Source organism: Lagenorhynchus albirostris, chromosome 19 (genome assembly GCF_949774975.1).
Source record: "Lagenorhynchus albirostris chromosome 19, mLagAlb1.1, whole genome shotgun sequence".
NCBI classification, from domain to species: domain Eukaryota; kingdom Metazoa; phylum Chordata; class Mammalia; order Artiodactyla; family Delphinidae; genus Lagenorhynchus; species Lagenorhynchus albirostris.
The window spans coordinates 32,543,687-32,560,363 of record NC_083113.1 but is presented as its reverse complement, the minus strand read 5'-3'; the positions used below and the strand labels follow the sequence as shown (position 1 = coordinate 32,560,363).

The 16,677-nt window shown below is 42.5% G+C and overlaps 1 protein-coding gene across 1 annotated transcript in view; it reads right to left on the bottom strand.

Moving 5' to 3' along the window:
- The window catches only part of LOC132509155 (liver carboxylesterase-like), a 38,755-nt gene extending 34,425 nt beyond the window's left edge, over window positions 1-4,330 (bottom strand). Inside the window, 2 exon segments of the mRNA XM_060129797.1 lie at window positions 1,148-1,352; window positions 4,279-4,330. Coding sequence (XP_059985780.1) covers window positions 1,148-1,352; window positions 4,279-4,330 — 257 coding nt within the window.
- Between the last annotated feature and the right edge of the window lie 12,347 nt (window positions 4,331-16,677).

Here is a 16,677-nt window from a genome sequence, read left to right as displayed (position 1 = left end):
GCTGTCTCCAGGTGGTTAGTGTCAGAATTGAGTTGAATTGTAGGACACCCAGCTGGTGTCAGAGAATTGCGTGTTGGTGTGGAAAAAAGAAAATAAACATTGGAATTGTGTGCAGAATCTTATGTGGTTACATTTTAAGGGATAAAATATGCAATAGGTAAGAGACTACAAAAACAGAATCTAAAATATGAATGGCAGTTCTCTCTAGGTGGTAGAAGTATATATAATTTTCATTTTCTTACCTTTACTTCCTCACTTTTCTGTAATAAGTATGTATTACACTTGCAATCAGGAAATAAAAACAGTGAATATTATAAAGAAAAGAAAGAAGGGAGAGTTGGAGGGAGGAAGGGAGGATGGCAAGAGTAGAGGAGAGAAAAGAAAGAAAAGGAGAGGAGAGGAGAGGAGAGGAGAGAAGAGGAAAGGAAAGGACAAGAAAAGAAAAGAAAAGAAAAAAGCAGGAAGAGGCGGGCCCCTGGAAATTCCCAGAAATGCCTTGCTGAGATGAAAAAGGTCTGAATCCATGCATGTAGATATCCCAGGTGTCCTGGGGGATGACTTCAACATCTTTGCCCAACACGGCCAGAGTGACCAGGATACACCAACCAGTGCTCTGCTCCTTACTAGGTAACAGTCACACCTGGGAGTTGGGAACTTGACTGGTCAACACCCCAAAGACTCCCCACCTACACATCTGGTCCACCTCACTCCCCAACTACAACAAAGTTCAAGACAGGAGAATAAATAGAATCATTACTTCTGATCCCCCTCACCTGCTCAACTCTTTATTTTATTCCAAAGCACTTATCCTACTCTAACATATTACATAACCTATTGCTTTGCATATTGTTCAGTGTGTCTCTCCCTGCTAGAATGCAAGCTGCATGAGGGTGGGATCTTTGTTCTGTTCACTAATGGATCCCAGGAAACTAGAACACGCCTGGCACACAGGAGGTGCTCCATAAATATTTGTTGAATAAATGGCTCTAGAATGCTGTGAGAGTTCTGAAATGTTTGTAAGGATCTACAATATCTTAGGATTCCAGAACAAAGTATGAGCCACTCAGAGGATCGCCTTGGCTCCTTCCTGTGTCCCTTTGAGGCTAACATCCCCACTGGAAGATGCCAGAGTCACACCTTGACTTACATGGGAGGGTAAGAGGTGGTATTCCTCACGAAGATCCATGGTTCTGCAGGCTGCGGCGGAGCAAACCTCAAGGATCCAAGAGGGGGCCTGGCAAAAGGGAGTCCCAGGAAAACAGCCACAGGCTGTGCAAAACCTTCTAAGCTGACATATTTCCCCAGGACTCTGCCCTGCGCAGTGTCCACAACAGGCGGTGAGGGCGGTTGCCCTGCCGGACATTGAGAGGAAATGAGAACATGTCAGTGGTGAAGGTGTGAACTGGATTCTGGGTGAATTTTGTTACTTTTGCCACGTGATCTTGAATGTCCCCTCAACTCTCTAAGCCTCAGTTTCTTCTTATGTAAGAGAGAGCGAAGCTAACTGTCCTTCCTAACTCACAGTGCTATCTGAAGGAGCAAATTGGAATTGGAGGTATAACAGCATCAAATAAGACATAAATGCAAAAAGAAGAGCCACTGGGAATGAAGAAGGCATTCAGTTTCCACACTTAGGAGCATCTAGAAATCCCTGGACGCTGGTGCCGAGCTGCACGCTGGATGAGAGGATGAACAAGAGCAGGCTGCTCTTCTCATAAATCTGGCCTTATGTGGAGGATGAGCCACATACATACCTGACCCTACTGCTGGGAAGAAAGTGGTCCGTGTCCTGAGAGACGTACCAAGTAAGGTGCCATAGGAGACAGAAGAGGGAGCGAGGCCTTCTGACTGGTGGCTTCATGGAGGCAGTGACCTTGGAGCTGGGACTTGCAGTAGTGGAAGGAGTGACAAGGGGAGGTGGAAGAGGGTGCTTAAAGGTATAAACAGAGATGAGATTGTGCAGAGGTGAGGCTCTGCGACAGCAAAGTGCAAGACCTGCTTGAGGAAGAGCGATTGGCCCATTTGGGTCAGGAAGAGTAATGGGGGAGGAACATAACCCTGGATGAGACAGGTTCATGTCTGGGAGGGTCTCAAACGCCAGGCCAGTGATTCGGCCTTTATTTAGTGGGTAAATGAGCAGCAGTGAACCATCCTGGAGTAAAAGAGAGTGACACAATCAGCTTGAAGAGGTCCCTTCTGCTGGCTCTGAGCACGGTCATCCAGAGGGAGCAAGACGGGCTCAGATTCCATCTGTCCCCTTCTCATGGAGCAGACAGTTCTTTCTCACTGAGCTGAAATGCGTCTCCCTGAAGCTGCCACATCAGTCCTGGTCCTACCTGCTGTGGGACATCCCGCACCTTCATGTGACAGGCAGCCTTAGTGACCCATGTTCACACTCATCCCTCAAGTCTTCTCTTCTTCTCTTGTCCGTCCTCAACAGCTTCAGTTTGTTTAAGCATCCTAACAGGAAATGATTTCCAGCCTCTCATCCTCCCAATGGTTCCCCTTTATATATAGACACAAGGTCAACCTCTCTCTCAAAGTATGTGGCCAGAATAGAAAAGAATAACCCAAATTTGGTCTTATGGACAAATCTGATGATAACCTTCAAGAGAGATGAAGTGGACAGATGTCCAAATGGCAAGGGTGAAAAAGTGGGTGATTGGCTGAGAGGTATAGGCAATACTGGTAACAGCAGCAGTTACCACTTGTGTTATATGTAATGTTTGTATACTGAGCACTTACTATGTGCTACATGGGCATTCCAGTTCCTTTAAACTAATCTTCACAAAAGCCTTGCTAGGTAGACATTAATATGTCCATTTTACAGATGAGGTAACTGAGGAAATGGAGGCAGCCAGTATGGACTTTCTAAAGGTAGAACTGGCATGGCCCTGCCAGGGGGTAAACAGCAGTAAGGGAATAATCTGCCCCTAATTTGGTTCTTACTCTGCTCTTACCCTCAGTTCCAGGCCTCTCACAGTGTCATAGGCCCAGGAAGAAAAGAAAACCCAGTGGAGCCTGGGCTGTCAGTGCACTGACAGCCCAGAGCACTGGCTCTGGACTCAGGAGTTAGAGATAGAATTCAGAGCATGATTTTCCGGTTGACCTTGGGCATGTACATTTCCCTCTCTGAGTCTCAGTTTCCCCACCTATAAAATGGCACAGATGCATTCTGAGGTCCCTTGCTGCACCCTTGTATTAACCAGGTCTTTTATGTTCTGTATTCTGATGCCTTGACATCTGGGACCTTGCTGATTCTGGAGGGACTGCTCCTCCCAGAGTTTGCCAATCCCTAATGATAGGAATGGACTTCCCCTTCAAGCATGCCAGAGCCTGTACCCCAACTACCTTCTCTACCAGGCCCTCCACATCTGGCCACTATCATCCTGCCCTAATCACTCTAGGCCAAGTACCTGACAACTGTGGGAACTCCCTAAGCCCCAGAGCCCATTGCAATTGGCTAGTTTGCCAATTCCAAACCTACTTATTCTGCTTCACCTCGACCTTGCCCCCAGCAACCAAGATAAAGGTTCTTGCGCCCAATTCCTCGTTCCTTCCTCTGCCTCCTGATGCACCCGGTGCCTCACCTGTGGCCCACCATGGTGGTGTCACGCCCCCTCCTCTGGGGAGCTGTGAGTAACAAACTATCTTTTCAGTGGCAGTTGGCTCCTGATCCGTGGCCTTACCACACCTCAGACTGTCTATTAATATACTATATCTTAAAACAACCCCTTTATTTATGAATTACTTTATTTTTCTTTCTCCATTCCAGGCACTCTTTAGAAACAACAACCCATTTCAACCTTACAACAGCCCAGTGAGGTAGATACAGTTGTCACCCCCATTTTAGAAATGCAAAACTGAGGCACAGAAAAGGGACATCCTTCGCCAAAGAACACACAGCTACTAAGTGCTGAGCTGGATGCGAACTCACACACTCTGACTCCAGAGTGGATATCAATATTCTGCTAACCCACTTTTGGCAATATCTGGACTAATAATCAAGGGGTTGCCTTGATACATGGGGCTTGCCAAAGTCCTCAACTGCCAGGGGCGAGGTTAGCTGGCTGCCCTCCTGCACGTGGCATAGCCCGGTTACCTTCCTCTCTGTCTCCTGTCACTGGGGCTGGCTGGGCAGAGACTCAGAGTCCTGACAGCACGTGCTACTGCAGAACCCAGCCTGTCACTCCTTTGCCCTGTACGCATCTCCTCTACCTTGTCCCCCAGGAAGATTTCCAAAGATGCCCCCGCTATTTGCATTTCAGAAGGACTCACCCCAAGCCGTGGAAGTGGCGAGGGAGGTCAGGACCAGAAGAAGCAGCCACATCGTGGAAGGACAGCAACTTCTGGGCCTGCAGGTCTCTGTGCCCATAGAGGGCCTTAGGAGTCCACCCCCCAGTTCCCGCCCCCCTCCAGCTCCCACCCCCAGCTCTGCCCCCGCCACCCAATAGCCTGATGAAGAGACAACAGAAAAGCTCTTCCCCTTCCCAAAGATGCAATGGGCGGCTGTTGGCGCCTCCAAGCCCTGCCCTCCCAGAGTTTACCCTCTTTTATCAAAAGAGTCTGGATTAAACTCTCTGATTACAGATAGCCACCTACTCATTCAACAATTTGTTTCATAAGTGTTTTTCCCTTCCTGGACTCTAACCTTAGTGTGCTGTGGGCTACCCAAGGCAGACACAAGCAGACAGAGGCCTTTAGACAAGGGGAGGCTTTGGCCTGGGGTCCTCAGAACAACTTGAAAACTTTCAGAGTGACTCCTAGCTCCACAGCTGCCCAGCTGGAGAACTTAGGGCAAATCCCTTAGCTTCCCTGAGTTTCTATTTCATAGAGTTCCATGCTTTCCACTTTGGAAGCATCTTAAATTTCATCCCATTTCCCTTTTGATGCCTGGATTAACTTTTCAATATTCCTGCCAATTAACTCAGCCTCCTGTTGCACACCTCCAGGGTCAGGGAATTCATTACCTCTCCACGCAGGGATCTTTGGACAGAATGTTCTTATAGTAAAGGAACTCCATCTCTTCATAATCCCTCGCTCTAACCATCCATCCTTCCATTTAGTCATTATTCCCTTTATTTATTCATTCTTCAAACATTTATCAAATGCCTGCCTCTGTGCTAGGTAGTATGGATACAAAGATAAATTTAAGACATGTTCTAGTGCCCAGAGGAGTTCACCATGTAATAGATAAGATAGATGGGGGAAGGGGTGGCTTGCTATGCAATGTGAAAGCACCAAAATAAAGGGACACAAAGTGCTCTGGGTATACCTGGAAGAGTGTCATTTACCTGATGGGGATGCAAGGAGGATGCTTAAAGCCTGTGTCATTGAATCATTAAGTGTCCAATAAAAGAGAATTCTCCAAATACACTGTGATATTGATACTTAGCTGGCTAAGACAATACTACACATTCACTCAAACTAGAGATGCATACCTCTACATGTGGACAAGGGAATACAGTCATGATCCATTGTGAAGGAAAATAAAACAGGTTATAAAATAGTTATGGCTGCTTCGGGACACAGTTCGGCAGTTCGTCAAAAATTAAACTCAGAAAAAATTAAACTTAGAATTACCATATTTCATAGCAATTTCACTCCTAGGTATATACCCAAGCTAACTGAAAATATGTCCACACAAAAACTTGTACTCAAATAGCAGCATTCTTCAAAAAAGTCGAAAGTGGAAACAACCAAAATGTCCATCAACTGATGAATGGACAAAGAGATATGATCTAACCACACAATGGAATATTATTCAGACATAAAAAGAAATGAAGTACGGATACTTGCTACAATGTGGAGGAACCTTAAAAACAGTATGCTAATGGAAAAAGCCAGACACAAAAGGCCAGATATTGTATGATTCTATTTATGAGATGTTCACAATAAGCAAATCCATAGAGACAGAACGTAGATTAGAGGTTTCTATGGGCTGGGGACGAGGGGAATAAGGAATGACTCCTAATGGGTATAAGGTTTCTTTTAGGTGTGATGAAAATTTTCTGAGATTGGATACTGGTGATGGTTAAACAACTTTGTGAATATACTAATATCACTAAACTTTACACTTTAAAAAGGTGAATGTTATGGTATGTGTATTGTATTTCAAAAAAATAAATATTTTAAAAATCCCATCATGTATAATATCCCATGTTAAAAAACAAAGTTTTACTTCATAAATTTGAAGATCTAATTGGCCTTTCAAATGATTCACGAACCAAGCGGCATCCCATCTAGCAAGCAGAAAAGAAAAGGTTTTAAAGGCAGAGAAGAAGTAGGACAAGGAAGTCATAAACAAACAAAAATGATGATTTCAGGCAGGGTTACCTTCTTTGAGGGGATAAGAGGGTCTATTAGGCATACTACCTCACTGGTGCTGACCAGGAAATTCCAGACTGACTGGTTAAGATTACATTCCTGGGGAAGGTTGAAACTACAATTAAGTTAGGTACTAAATCTTCATTTGGTGACAAGGGCTTAGCACAAGTGGCTGCATTTGGGGTCTGTTGTTTCTTTTTTTTTAACATTTTCCCTCTTTTGATCAAATTCTTGGCTTAACTGAGAGATGCGATCAAAATCTAAGGCATCAGCACCACTCTCAGCTACCGGTCACTTTTGTGGATCCTTTGTGTGGCGTCCATAGCTCATCATGTTTTTGTCTAATCCCCGTGATGGTCACAGGTCCTGGCTTCAGGTTCATAATACTTAAGTGGTTATTCTCTTTCCTTCTTTTCTTTTTTTTAACATCTTTATTGGAGTATAATTGCTTTACAATGATGTGTTAATTTCTGCTTTATAACAAAGTGAATCAGTTATACATATACATATGTTCCCATATCTCTTCCCTCTTGCGTCTCCCTCCCTCCCACCCTCCCTATCCCACCCCCTAGGTGGTCACAAAGCACCGAGCTGATCTCCCTGTGCTATGCGGCTGCTTCCCACTAGCTATCTATTTTACGTTTGGTAGTGTATATATATCCATGCCACTCTCTCACTTTGTCACAGTTTACCCTTCCCCCTCCCCATATCCTCAAGTCTATTCTCTAGTAGGTCTGTGTCTTTATCTTAGTGAGATCATTTGCGTGGTCGTTAGCAGCTGGGAACGCGTATTTAAAACCTTTGAGAGAATACAATGCACCACAGAAATGATTATGATTGTAATTAGCAAGATAATTCTCAATGTTTGGAGTGCACTCTAGAGCCATGGTCCCTAAGACCCAAACCAATCAAAATCAAATAAGTCCAAGAAAGACTTATTGAAGAAGTCACTTTTTTAAGCCAAGTGGCTTGCTCAGTGATCTTATATAACTGTTCTTATGTAACTAAGTTACTTCCTCAGAAATATTAATCCAAGTGCAGCAAGTGGTGTTGGCCAAAGCACAGTTACCTCCTTGCTCAGCTAAAAGATAATCAAGGGTATTATCAAAAACAACTTTGGCCAGAGTCTCAGAATTTTTCTGAGCTATTGCTTTAGTGGCAGATTCCATAATACTTTCAAGAGTTAAGAAGAGCTTCCTGATCACAGCCTCATTTACATTTACTCCTAACCAGGGAAGTAGGGCCTTCCTTCAAAGGAAGCGAATCTTGAAAATTGAATGCCTCCTGGTAATTCCCATTTAAGTTTTTGGCTCAGGATTGGAAAGGTGACAGCCATGGAGGCCAGTAAAAGGGTCTGTAGACCACACAGGCAGTTTTATTCTGGTTACCCTTTCCTCATGTACTTTTCTTTGCATAGAGCCTGGACACAAGGTTTCCCAAGTTTGGGGCTGTTAACCAGAGATAAGGAAATGGACCAGGGTGACCCTGGCATCATGGACAGATAAGAGTTTTTTAAACGACAAATCCAGCAGTCTGAAAACTTACCCCCTTTAGCAATGGTCTTGGAGATATGGATAATGGCATCATCTTTCTAGGCCAATGCCAGAGTAAAGGAAAGAAAAAGAAGAAAAAAAAGGTTTCATATTTAGTTAAAGTATGAAGTCCCGATCCGACATCTTTGGTGGAAGAAGTCTACCTTGATGTCAGCTGCTTCTCTCCAGTCAATTTGATGTGGTGGCCTCCAGCATTTGTACAGGACCAGATGACAGGTGGAGCCTTTTTCAGCTGTGAGTTATATATCTAAGGTTCAAGTTCCTGAAGTTTGGCTGCCGTCTGGGTAGTAGGAGGAAGACCTGGATCCTTCCAAGGAGATCCAAGGGCAGTCTTTGTTCTTAGTGATTCTAAATCAGAAGGGTGGGATATAATTAGAAACATTAGTTTGGAGATTTGTAGCCAGATATTTGAGGAAACTAGAAGAATTCAAGATCCAGTCCAATTAACAGGTATATAGCAAAACCTCAAAGGCAATTATCAGGATTATGCAAAAGTAATTTTTCTCTCTACAACCATCCACATTTCTTATTTTCCAAGGATAATCACAGTAAAACTTAATTTGTTTGTATCGAATTTGGCTTGATTATTTACATAAGTGCAGCAAGAATAGTTGACCATATACGTTCTTTTTGAGACTGCTTCATTGGCACTTTTCATAAGGAATCTCAGACTGAACTCTTAAAAGTCTCTAAGGCCAAGAACTCACCATCAGTTTTTACTTGCAATACCTATAGTTTGGGTAAATTCCTCTCTTCTTGAGGTTCCTGGGTCTGCCAGGAAGTTACCTGCCTTACTCACCTGGTAAGGTTGCTGGGAACCCTGTAAGCAAGGTACCAGGGTGATTTTTTCAAGCAGTTCCTTAAAGTTGTCTGGTCAATTTGAGCCTTTATACATCTCTCTTTTTTTTTAAAACGGAGCTGGGAATTTTTTTTTTAATTTTTTATTTATTTTATTTTATTATTTATTTTTGTTGCACCGGCTCTTAGCTGTGGCAGGTGGACTCCTTAGTTGCAACCCACGGGCTCCTTAGTTGCAGCTCACTGGCTCAGTTGCAGCACATGTGCTCTTTAGTTGCAGCTTGAGGGCTCCTTAGTTGCAGCACGTGTGCTCCTTAGTTGTGGCCAGCAGGCTCCTTAGTGTGGCATGCAAACTCTTAGTTGTGGCATGCATGTGGGATCTAGTTCCCTGACCAGGGATCGAACCCACGTCCCCTGCATTGGAAGGTGGATTCTTAACCACTGTGCCACCAGGGAAGTCCCTACATCTCTTTTAAATATGACATTCTAGTCAAAACTTTGGTAATATATGACTTCCCTGGTGGTCCGGTGGGTAAAACTCCACGCTCTCAAGGCAGAGGGCCCAGGTTCGATCTCTGATTGGGGAACTAGATCCTGCAGGCATGCCTCAACTAAGAGTCCACATGCTGCAACTAAGAAGGCTGCATGCCTCAACTAAGACCTGGTGCAGTCAAAATAAATAAGTAAATTAATTAATAAAAAAACTTTGATAATCTATCCAATGTTATTGTGTTCTGTTACAAGGAGAGCAGACTCTTATTGAACTTACTGAAACAGCAAACTATATTGGCATGAAAAGAATACTCAAGAGTTTCTGAAATTTGAAGGGGTTGGGTAGGGAGAAAAAGTAAAGGTTTCGTCTTTGTTCACTAAGGTATAACTGATTTAACTTGTCAATAGCTTCAAGAGAAAGAAAACAGGTTTCCTTAAATCTGGAAAAACAAAACATAAGAGAACCAGCAACGTTTCAAACAAAAAGTCATCACCAAAAATTATAATGATCTTTATCAGTTCATTTAGTCCTATGTAATTAATTACTGTTGCTCTCGATATTTTGTTAGCAATTCTATGAATCTAGTTTTTCCTTAGAGTTCTGAAAATGCTTACCCAGTTTTGTGGTATGATCTGAAAGTTATCAGGAATCTGTATTCTAGAGTACCTGTCAGAATCCTTTCTATGAATTTCTCTGAAGATGAAACACTTTTGTAGGAACGCTTTTGCAAAAGCATCAGAGTAAAACAATAACTATATGTAAATAACAAAAGACTTAAAATAGCCATGGTTAAAGATCTGATTAGAGTTCATTACAATGCAATTGATAAGGAAATTTGGTTATTTCTGTGACACACACAACATTTTAAGATAATAACTGGAATTACAAGTGATAACATACTAGGACATCTCAGATTTTAGGAATTTCATGCAATTTCTGGAACACTTATAATACATACCAACATAAATGCAACATTAAAAAGTTTAGGGGCTTCCCTGGTGGCGCAGTGGTTGGGAGTCTGCCTGCCGATGCAGGGGACACGGGTTCGTGCCCCGGTCCGGGAGGATCCCACATGCCGCGGAGCAGCTGGGCCTGTGGGCCATGGCCGCTGAGCCTGCGCGTCCGGAGCCTGTGCTCCACAACGGGAGAGGCCACAACAGTGAGAGGCCCGCGTACCTCAAAAAAAAAAAAAAAGTTTAGTATTACTTCTTTTCTGACAATGCTTCCCATGTAACTTAATATATTAAATAAACCTAATTAGTTTAACATCTTTCTTTTTTTAAAGGAGAAAGAATAAAATTTTTAAGGTGTTCCAGGAACCCTTCAAAAAATCCCAAAGTTAGTTTGAGGTCAAAAGATTTCATTTAGAATTTGATTTTGGGGAAGTTTGTCAAAAATAACAAAAGGTTTAAAAACACTCAGTCAAATAGGATCACAGGTCACTGTGAAACAATACTTAGTTATCTACTTAACCAAAGTGACAATTAAAGACTTCGCAGGCAAACATAGAAGGTGATATACTCTGAGCAAAACTTAGCTCTTTTACTACTTAGAGGACTAGTTTTACCTAAGTAATCAAAGACAACACAGAAACTTAGGTAGATTATTTTAACAAGTCTCAAGATGTTTGTTTTCTAGGCAGATTATTTTAAAAGGTAAAGAAAAACCTTTCACAATCTCTTATGAAGAACAGACCAATAGTCCAATAAGACTGTCCTTTTAACAGTGAGAAAACCAAATTTTAATTTTGTACCAGCTTACTTTTGATATTAAAACTCATTCAACTTATTTAAAAATTTTAATATACATTTAATATATTTTTTAGGAACATAAATTTTCATAGTAAATTTCTCAATGTGGCACACGTTATGTTTACTAACAACCCCAATAAACTTAAACTAGCTTTTATTTACTAAAGATTATTTTAGATCATATGAACTTGAGAAACATTTGGGCTAGTTTCTATTATATTTCTGAGAGTTTGACTTACATAAGCACTTAATTTTTCTTAAACCAATTAAATAGAGAGAGCTCTTTTTACAAATTAATTTTGGAAATGCCATCTAGAAGGTAGAAAATACACACACATCTACAACAAGCATATTTACACACATAAACATACAGACAGATGCAAAGAGACTTTATAGTTTCATTTTAAAATTTAAGTCAGGCCAGCACAGTAAGAGGCAGCTGTATCTTCCCTATGCTCACACTGCTTTCACAGTTTCATTTAGCAAGCCTGCTTTTGTCCAGGTCAGACCAATATTGATATCAGAGAGAGTTAAGCAACCAGCGTCTATAAAACACATGACAATCCCAGAAAAGCTCATGAGTTCTTGGCTAAGGGCATAGGATATAGCTGAAATGAAGCTTCTGGAGACCAAAATTCTATAAAGGATGCTCATTTTCACTCATTCTAGCCACTATGGCAGGCCAGTAAGGGGGAGCCCTGTGTTAGGGACGGGGACTTTGTGACAGCATTAGCGTTAGCCCTTAGAGAAGATTGCTTCTATGAAATTTGACTTTGTCTGGGATTCTTCCCTTTTACCTGGGAAAGAATCATGGGTCATAGGAGCACCCTAATAAAGAGCACCCCTAATTCTATCCACATAGGACAATCCAGGTGGTCCTCCTAAGCAGAAAACAGCGCTGTTTCTAATCACGTACCACACCACATATACACTCAAACACAAAAATTCACACACCTGTCAAGGAATAACCATCCAGCCTTTTGCCCTGGCCATCTGGCCTTTCTAACCTAGGAACACAGCCCTAGTTCTCAGGCTATAAGACTGTAGGATGCTGTCTTAGCAAAATATAAAGAAAGGGATGAATTATTCTCCTACTCTCACTGTTCAATCACATACCCAATTGTGACACCCATAATATCAAAACCAGAGGCAGCCCCTTCCAAACCTTGCTGTGAATGGCTGCAGTCTGGATGCCCCTTCCTGGCTCATAAGGACTCTGCAGAAGTGGGTGCAGCCTACCAAACCTGAAGCCAACCCTCAGTTTCACTTAATGTGTACAATCTTTTGGCATCACATTAGCTATAAGTAATACAGCTCTTAGGTTTCAGTGGCAGTTGATTGGGATTATCACTTTTCCTTTGGGGAACTCCCTAAGGTTTCCCATATGAAACTAAATGATCTGGAAAGTAAAATCCTAGGAACTAACCCTAACTCCTAAGCAGCTGGGCAGGTCTTAGGAGAGAAGACACCTGTGGGGCCTCCAAATTAGCTACCCCCAAAACTTTCCATCTCCATCAATTTACTCAAAAGATATATGGAGGGTATACACCAAAACAAGCACTGGACAAGTATGAGCTTGTGTCCTATTAGGCCCATTACTGGGCTTTGTCTATGATGGAGAACACTGCGCTGGGAGACCAGAAATCTGGGAACCCCACTGGGTGACATTCGGGCGTCTGTTCTGGAAAGGGAGTGGTGAGAGGCAGGGGTGGCTATGGGTGAGGTGATCTCTCATGTACCACCTACCCTGGATCAACATTCTGTGAATCTAGAATTATATGGCATTTTCCAATGCAGCCTAGACATAGGCAGTGTTTCTGGAACCTCAGTTATTCTCATAATAACATCATGTTTTTTTGCCATATCAGTATACCATCTGTACTACTATTACCAGTTTTCTTTAGATTAATTCTTTTTACTTTAACAAACTTATTCAAAAAATTTTTACACCATTTCCATAAAAGGAAGACCTGTATAACGTACTATGTACTAATAGTAAGCATGGAAATGTGTCATTGTATTTTTAAAAATTAAAATAATGGTAAAAATAAAAATTGAATAAGTATATAGGTAATAACATCTCTAACTGATTTACAAAAGTGTACACCTGAAAATAAATACTCAATGGGAAAAGTGGACCATTGATGGTCAGTTAGTAATATAAGGGCAGGGACAAACTTGTCCACCATATGACCACCTGTTAGGTGACCAGGCATTGGCTTCATCAAGGGTCATCATTACTGTAGCCATTTCCTTGAGCTTCAGGGACCTTCTTCCTTTTGATACTTAAATCACTGGGCAGAAATCACATTATGTTCACACCTCTCAAGGCCTTTGATGCTCTGTTGTAATTGTGTTGCTAGACACCCTGGGGTCAGTCCAGTCCTAGGACTGACTGAGGCAGAGTACCTGTGGAAATTTTGGCCTGGGGGTGGTTCCCAGTGGGGAGAGAGTCAGTCACCATGGGCACAAGTGGTCACCCTACATGGTACAAACAACTGGTGGTCATGCTGTCTCCATCGGGCAATCATGTGGGACTGCCTAGTTTAGCTCCTGTTGAGTGAGAATGTATTGAGAGAGGGGAGTGAATTATGGTTACAAATAGGCTCAGAATTTAGTGGCTTATTTCTTGTTATATAAAGAACTTGGGTGTGGTTCAGGTCAACAAGGTGGCTGTCCTCCATTCAGGGATCAAACCAGGGGGTCAGCAGACATTTGCTATAAAGGACCAGATAGTAAATATTTTAGGCTCCGCCGGTTATATGGTCTCCATGGAACTACTCATCTCTACTGTTGTAGCAAAAGCAGCAATGGACAATACCTAGGCAAATGGGCATGACTGTGTTTCAGTAAAACTTTACTTTAAAAACAGGTGCTGGGCAGGACAGAAATAAAGTCACGGACATTGAGAATGGACTTGAGGACACGGGGAGGGGGAAGGGTAAGCTGGGATGAAGTGAGAGAGTGGCATGGACTTGTATATATTACCAAATGTAAAACAGATAGCTAGTGGGAAGCAGCCGCATAGCACAGGGAGATCAGCTCGGTGCTTTGTGACCACCTAGAAGGGTGGGATAGGGAGGGTGGGAGGGAGACGCAAGAGGGAGGGGATATGGGGATATACGTATATGTATAACTGATTCACTTTGTTATATAGCAGAAACTAACACACCATTGTAAAGCGGTTATACTCCAATAAAGATGTTAAAAAAAAAACCAACAAAAAACAGGTGGTGGACCAGATTTGGCCCATGGGCCACAGTTTGCTGACCCCTGATCTAGACAATGGTGGCTTTGCTATCTTTAATTCATGGCTTCTAATGTTGTAGTTGGTGTTAAATCTAGTCCAGCTGGAGAGGGGAGGAGCAGGAAGGAGTGAATATTGGGGAAAAGTGGGCCAGGCCTGGACGTGACAGTCCTTACTTCCACTCAGGTTCTACTGGGAAGAACTCAGGCACACAGTCAGTCTAACTGCAAGGAAGGCTGGGAAACGTGGTCTGGTTGTGCACCAAACAAAGCAGGATGGATTTTAATGGACAGCTAGCAATTCCTGCCACAATTAATAGCCATTAAATCATGGATTTGATATTAGAGATTTTTTTCCTAATTCATAGCAAAATAAACATGTAATCATTATATAAACCCTTTAAAGTTTGTTTGTACACCATCTAAAATGACCTTGCATAACTCTGGGAATAAGTACTACACTTTGGTAAACACTGAGTTTTTCTGTTTCTTTTTTTTTTTTTTTTTTTTTTGCGGTACACGGGCCTCTCACTGCTGTGGCCTCTCCCGTTGTGGAACACAGGCTCCGGACGCGCAGGCTCAGCGGCCATGGCTCACAGGCCTAGCCACTCTGCGACATGTGGGATCTTCCCGGACCGGGGCACGAAGCCGTGTCCCCTGCATTGGCAGGCGGACTCTCAACCACTGCGCCACCAGGGAAGCCCTGTTTCTTTGATTTAAATTACAGTAGCCTGATTGTACATCCAGTCCCTACTTGCTAGGACTACTCTATAAAGCTTTCCTTCAGCCTTTTAAGAGTCAAAAAGGAAAAAGGGTGAATCAGAAAGACATGTAAAAATTTAGACCTAGAAAAGTTAAGATTGAATTATATTCTGGAAAAAGTTCAAATTATTATTATAGATTTTTTATAGACATCTGGGCAAATACAGTGACCTCCAACTACAGAAGTGTTTTTTTTTTTATCCTGGAATTGTCAAAATATATACATATATATAAATGCTCAAAACTTTCCATGACTTCTGATCATACTGGGCATTAAGAGGTGAACAGAATTTGGAGGACAGAGAAGAAAGGACATTAGCAGCAGTGCCAGGTGGATTTGAAGGCTTCCTGGGGAGGTCAGCAGGGGCTGAAAGGTGAATAAAGGACAGAGGGCACCAGTGCCAAGCTAAGGAGAACTGGGTTTCACCCTGGACAGACAATGGGGAGCCATTGCAATGGTAATGACAAGATAACAAGGGTGTTTCCAAAAGTAGAATCTGGAAGAAGCAGGTAAGCCACTGGAGAGGCCAAGAGGGATACTCTGAAAAGGAACCTCCCAAACACTCACTGGGAGGGTGGAGGGTGAGCTCTCCTTTCCAAAGACAGATAAGTTCTCTGCAGGTGAAAGCTTGGCCTTTGGGGCTCCCACAGGCCTCAGCAAGAATAATTACATAAGCATTTCCAAAACGCTAGATGGCAAAAAGTTTTGCCAAATCCCAGGACCTATTGATGTGAGCTCTCAGTTCTCACTCTGAAAGGTCACAGGAGCCACGGGGAAGTTGTAACCGCCTGAGATCCCCTGAATCATTGTCTGTTCTGTGCCTACTTGTCCTTCTATGGTAGCAGGTTGGGAGCACATTGAGGGGTGGGCACAAGTGTGTATGTGGGAGGCTGAGTCAGTCCACGGTTCCCCCAACGCATCACCCAGGTTTCAAGTACCCTTCAAGCTACACACATATAAAATGTCATTTCAATATACAATAAGCATGAACATCAAGACGTGCAAATTAAAACCAGATACTCAAACTGTACCTGTCAAGTTGGCAAGGAATCATCTCACTACTATTTTAATGGTTGTGCCAGTATTGACAAGAGTGTAGAAAAACAGGAACTTTCACCACTGATGTGGGAAATAAATTAGTACAGCCTTTCTTGGGGGCAATTTGGCAAAATCTATCCAAATACTTAAGAAGGGTATCTTCATTGCCCTAGCTATTTTCTATTGAGGAATAATTCTGAATGAGCCCTAAGATGTCTGTATCAGACTGATTGTTCACCTCAATGATATTGATAGTAGTAAAAAGTATGAAATAACCTATGACCAATGGTAGTAAATGGTTAAATAAGTTATTAAGTATTTCTACTACGGGATGCTAGGTAGCAGTCAAAAGTGTAGAAACATACATAATATTGTTTTTAAGTGTTCATTCAAAAAAGCAGTTTGGCATTTGCTATTAAAGAAGGAGGATAAAAACCTGAATTTTCACTCCCTCCCCCAGTTTTTCTAAAAGGACAGTAAAATAAAGTCTGTAAAGGCACAAGCCCATGTGTCCAAAGTGGAAGAGGAGACGATGGCAACAGCACTCTGGAAGCTGAAAGATGACAGAACAATGACCACTGCTTTTAGGGCAGAGAGAGTGAAAGTTGATGCATGGGGAGGAGGGAGGCCCCGAAAGATGGATGAAGAATGGAGACAGTAGACAACACTCTGGATTAGAGGTGCCAGGTAGCTGTGAAAGTGGGGGAT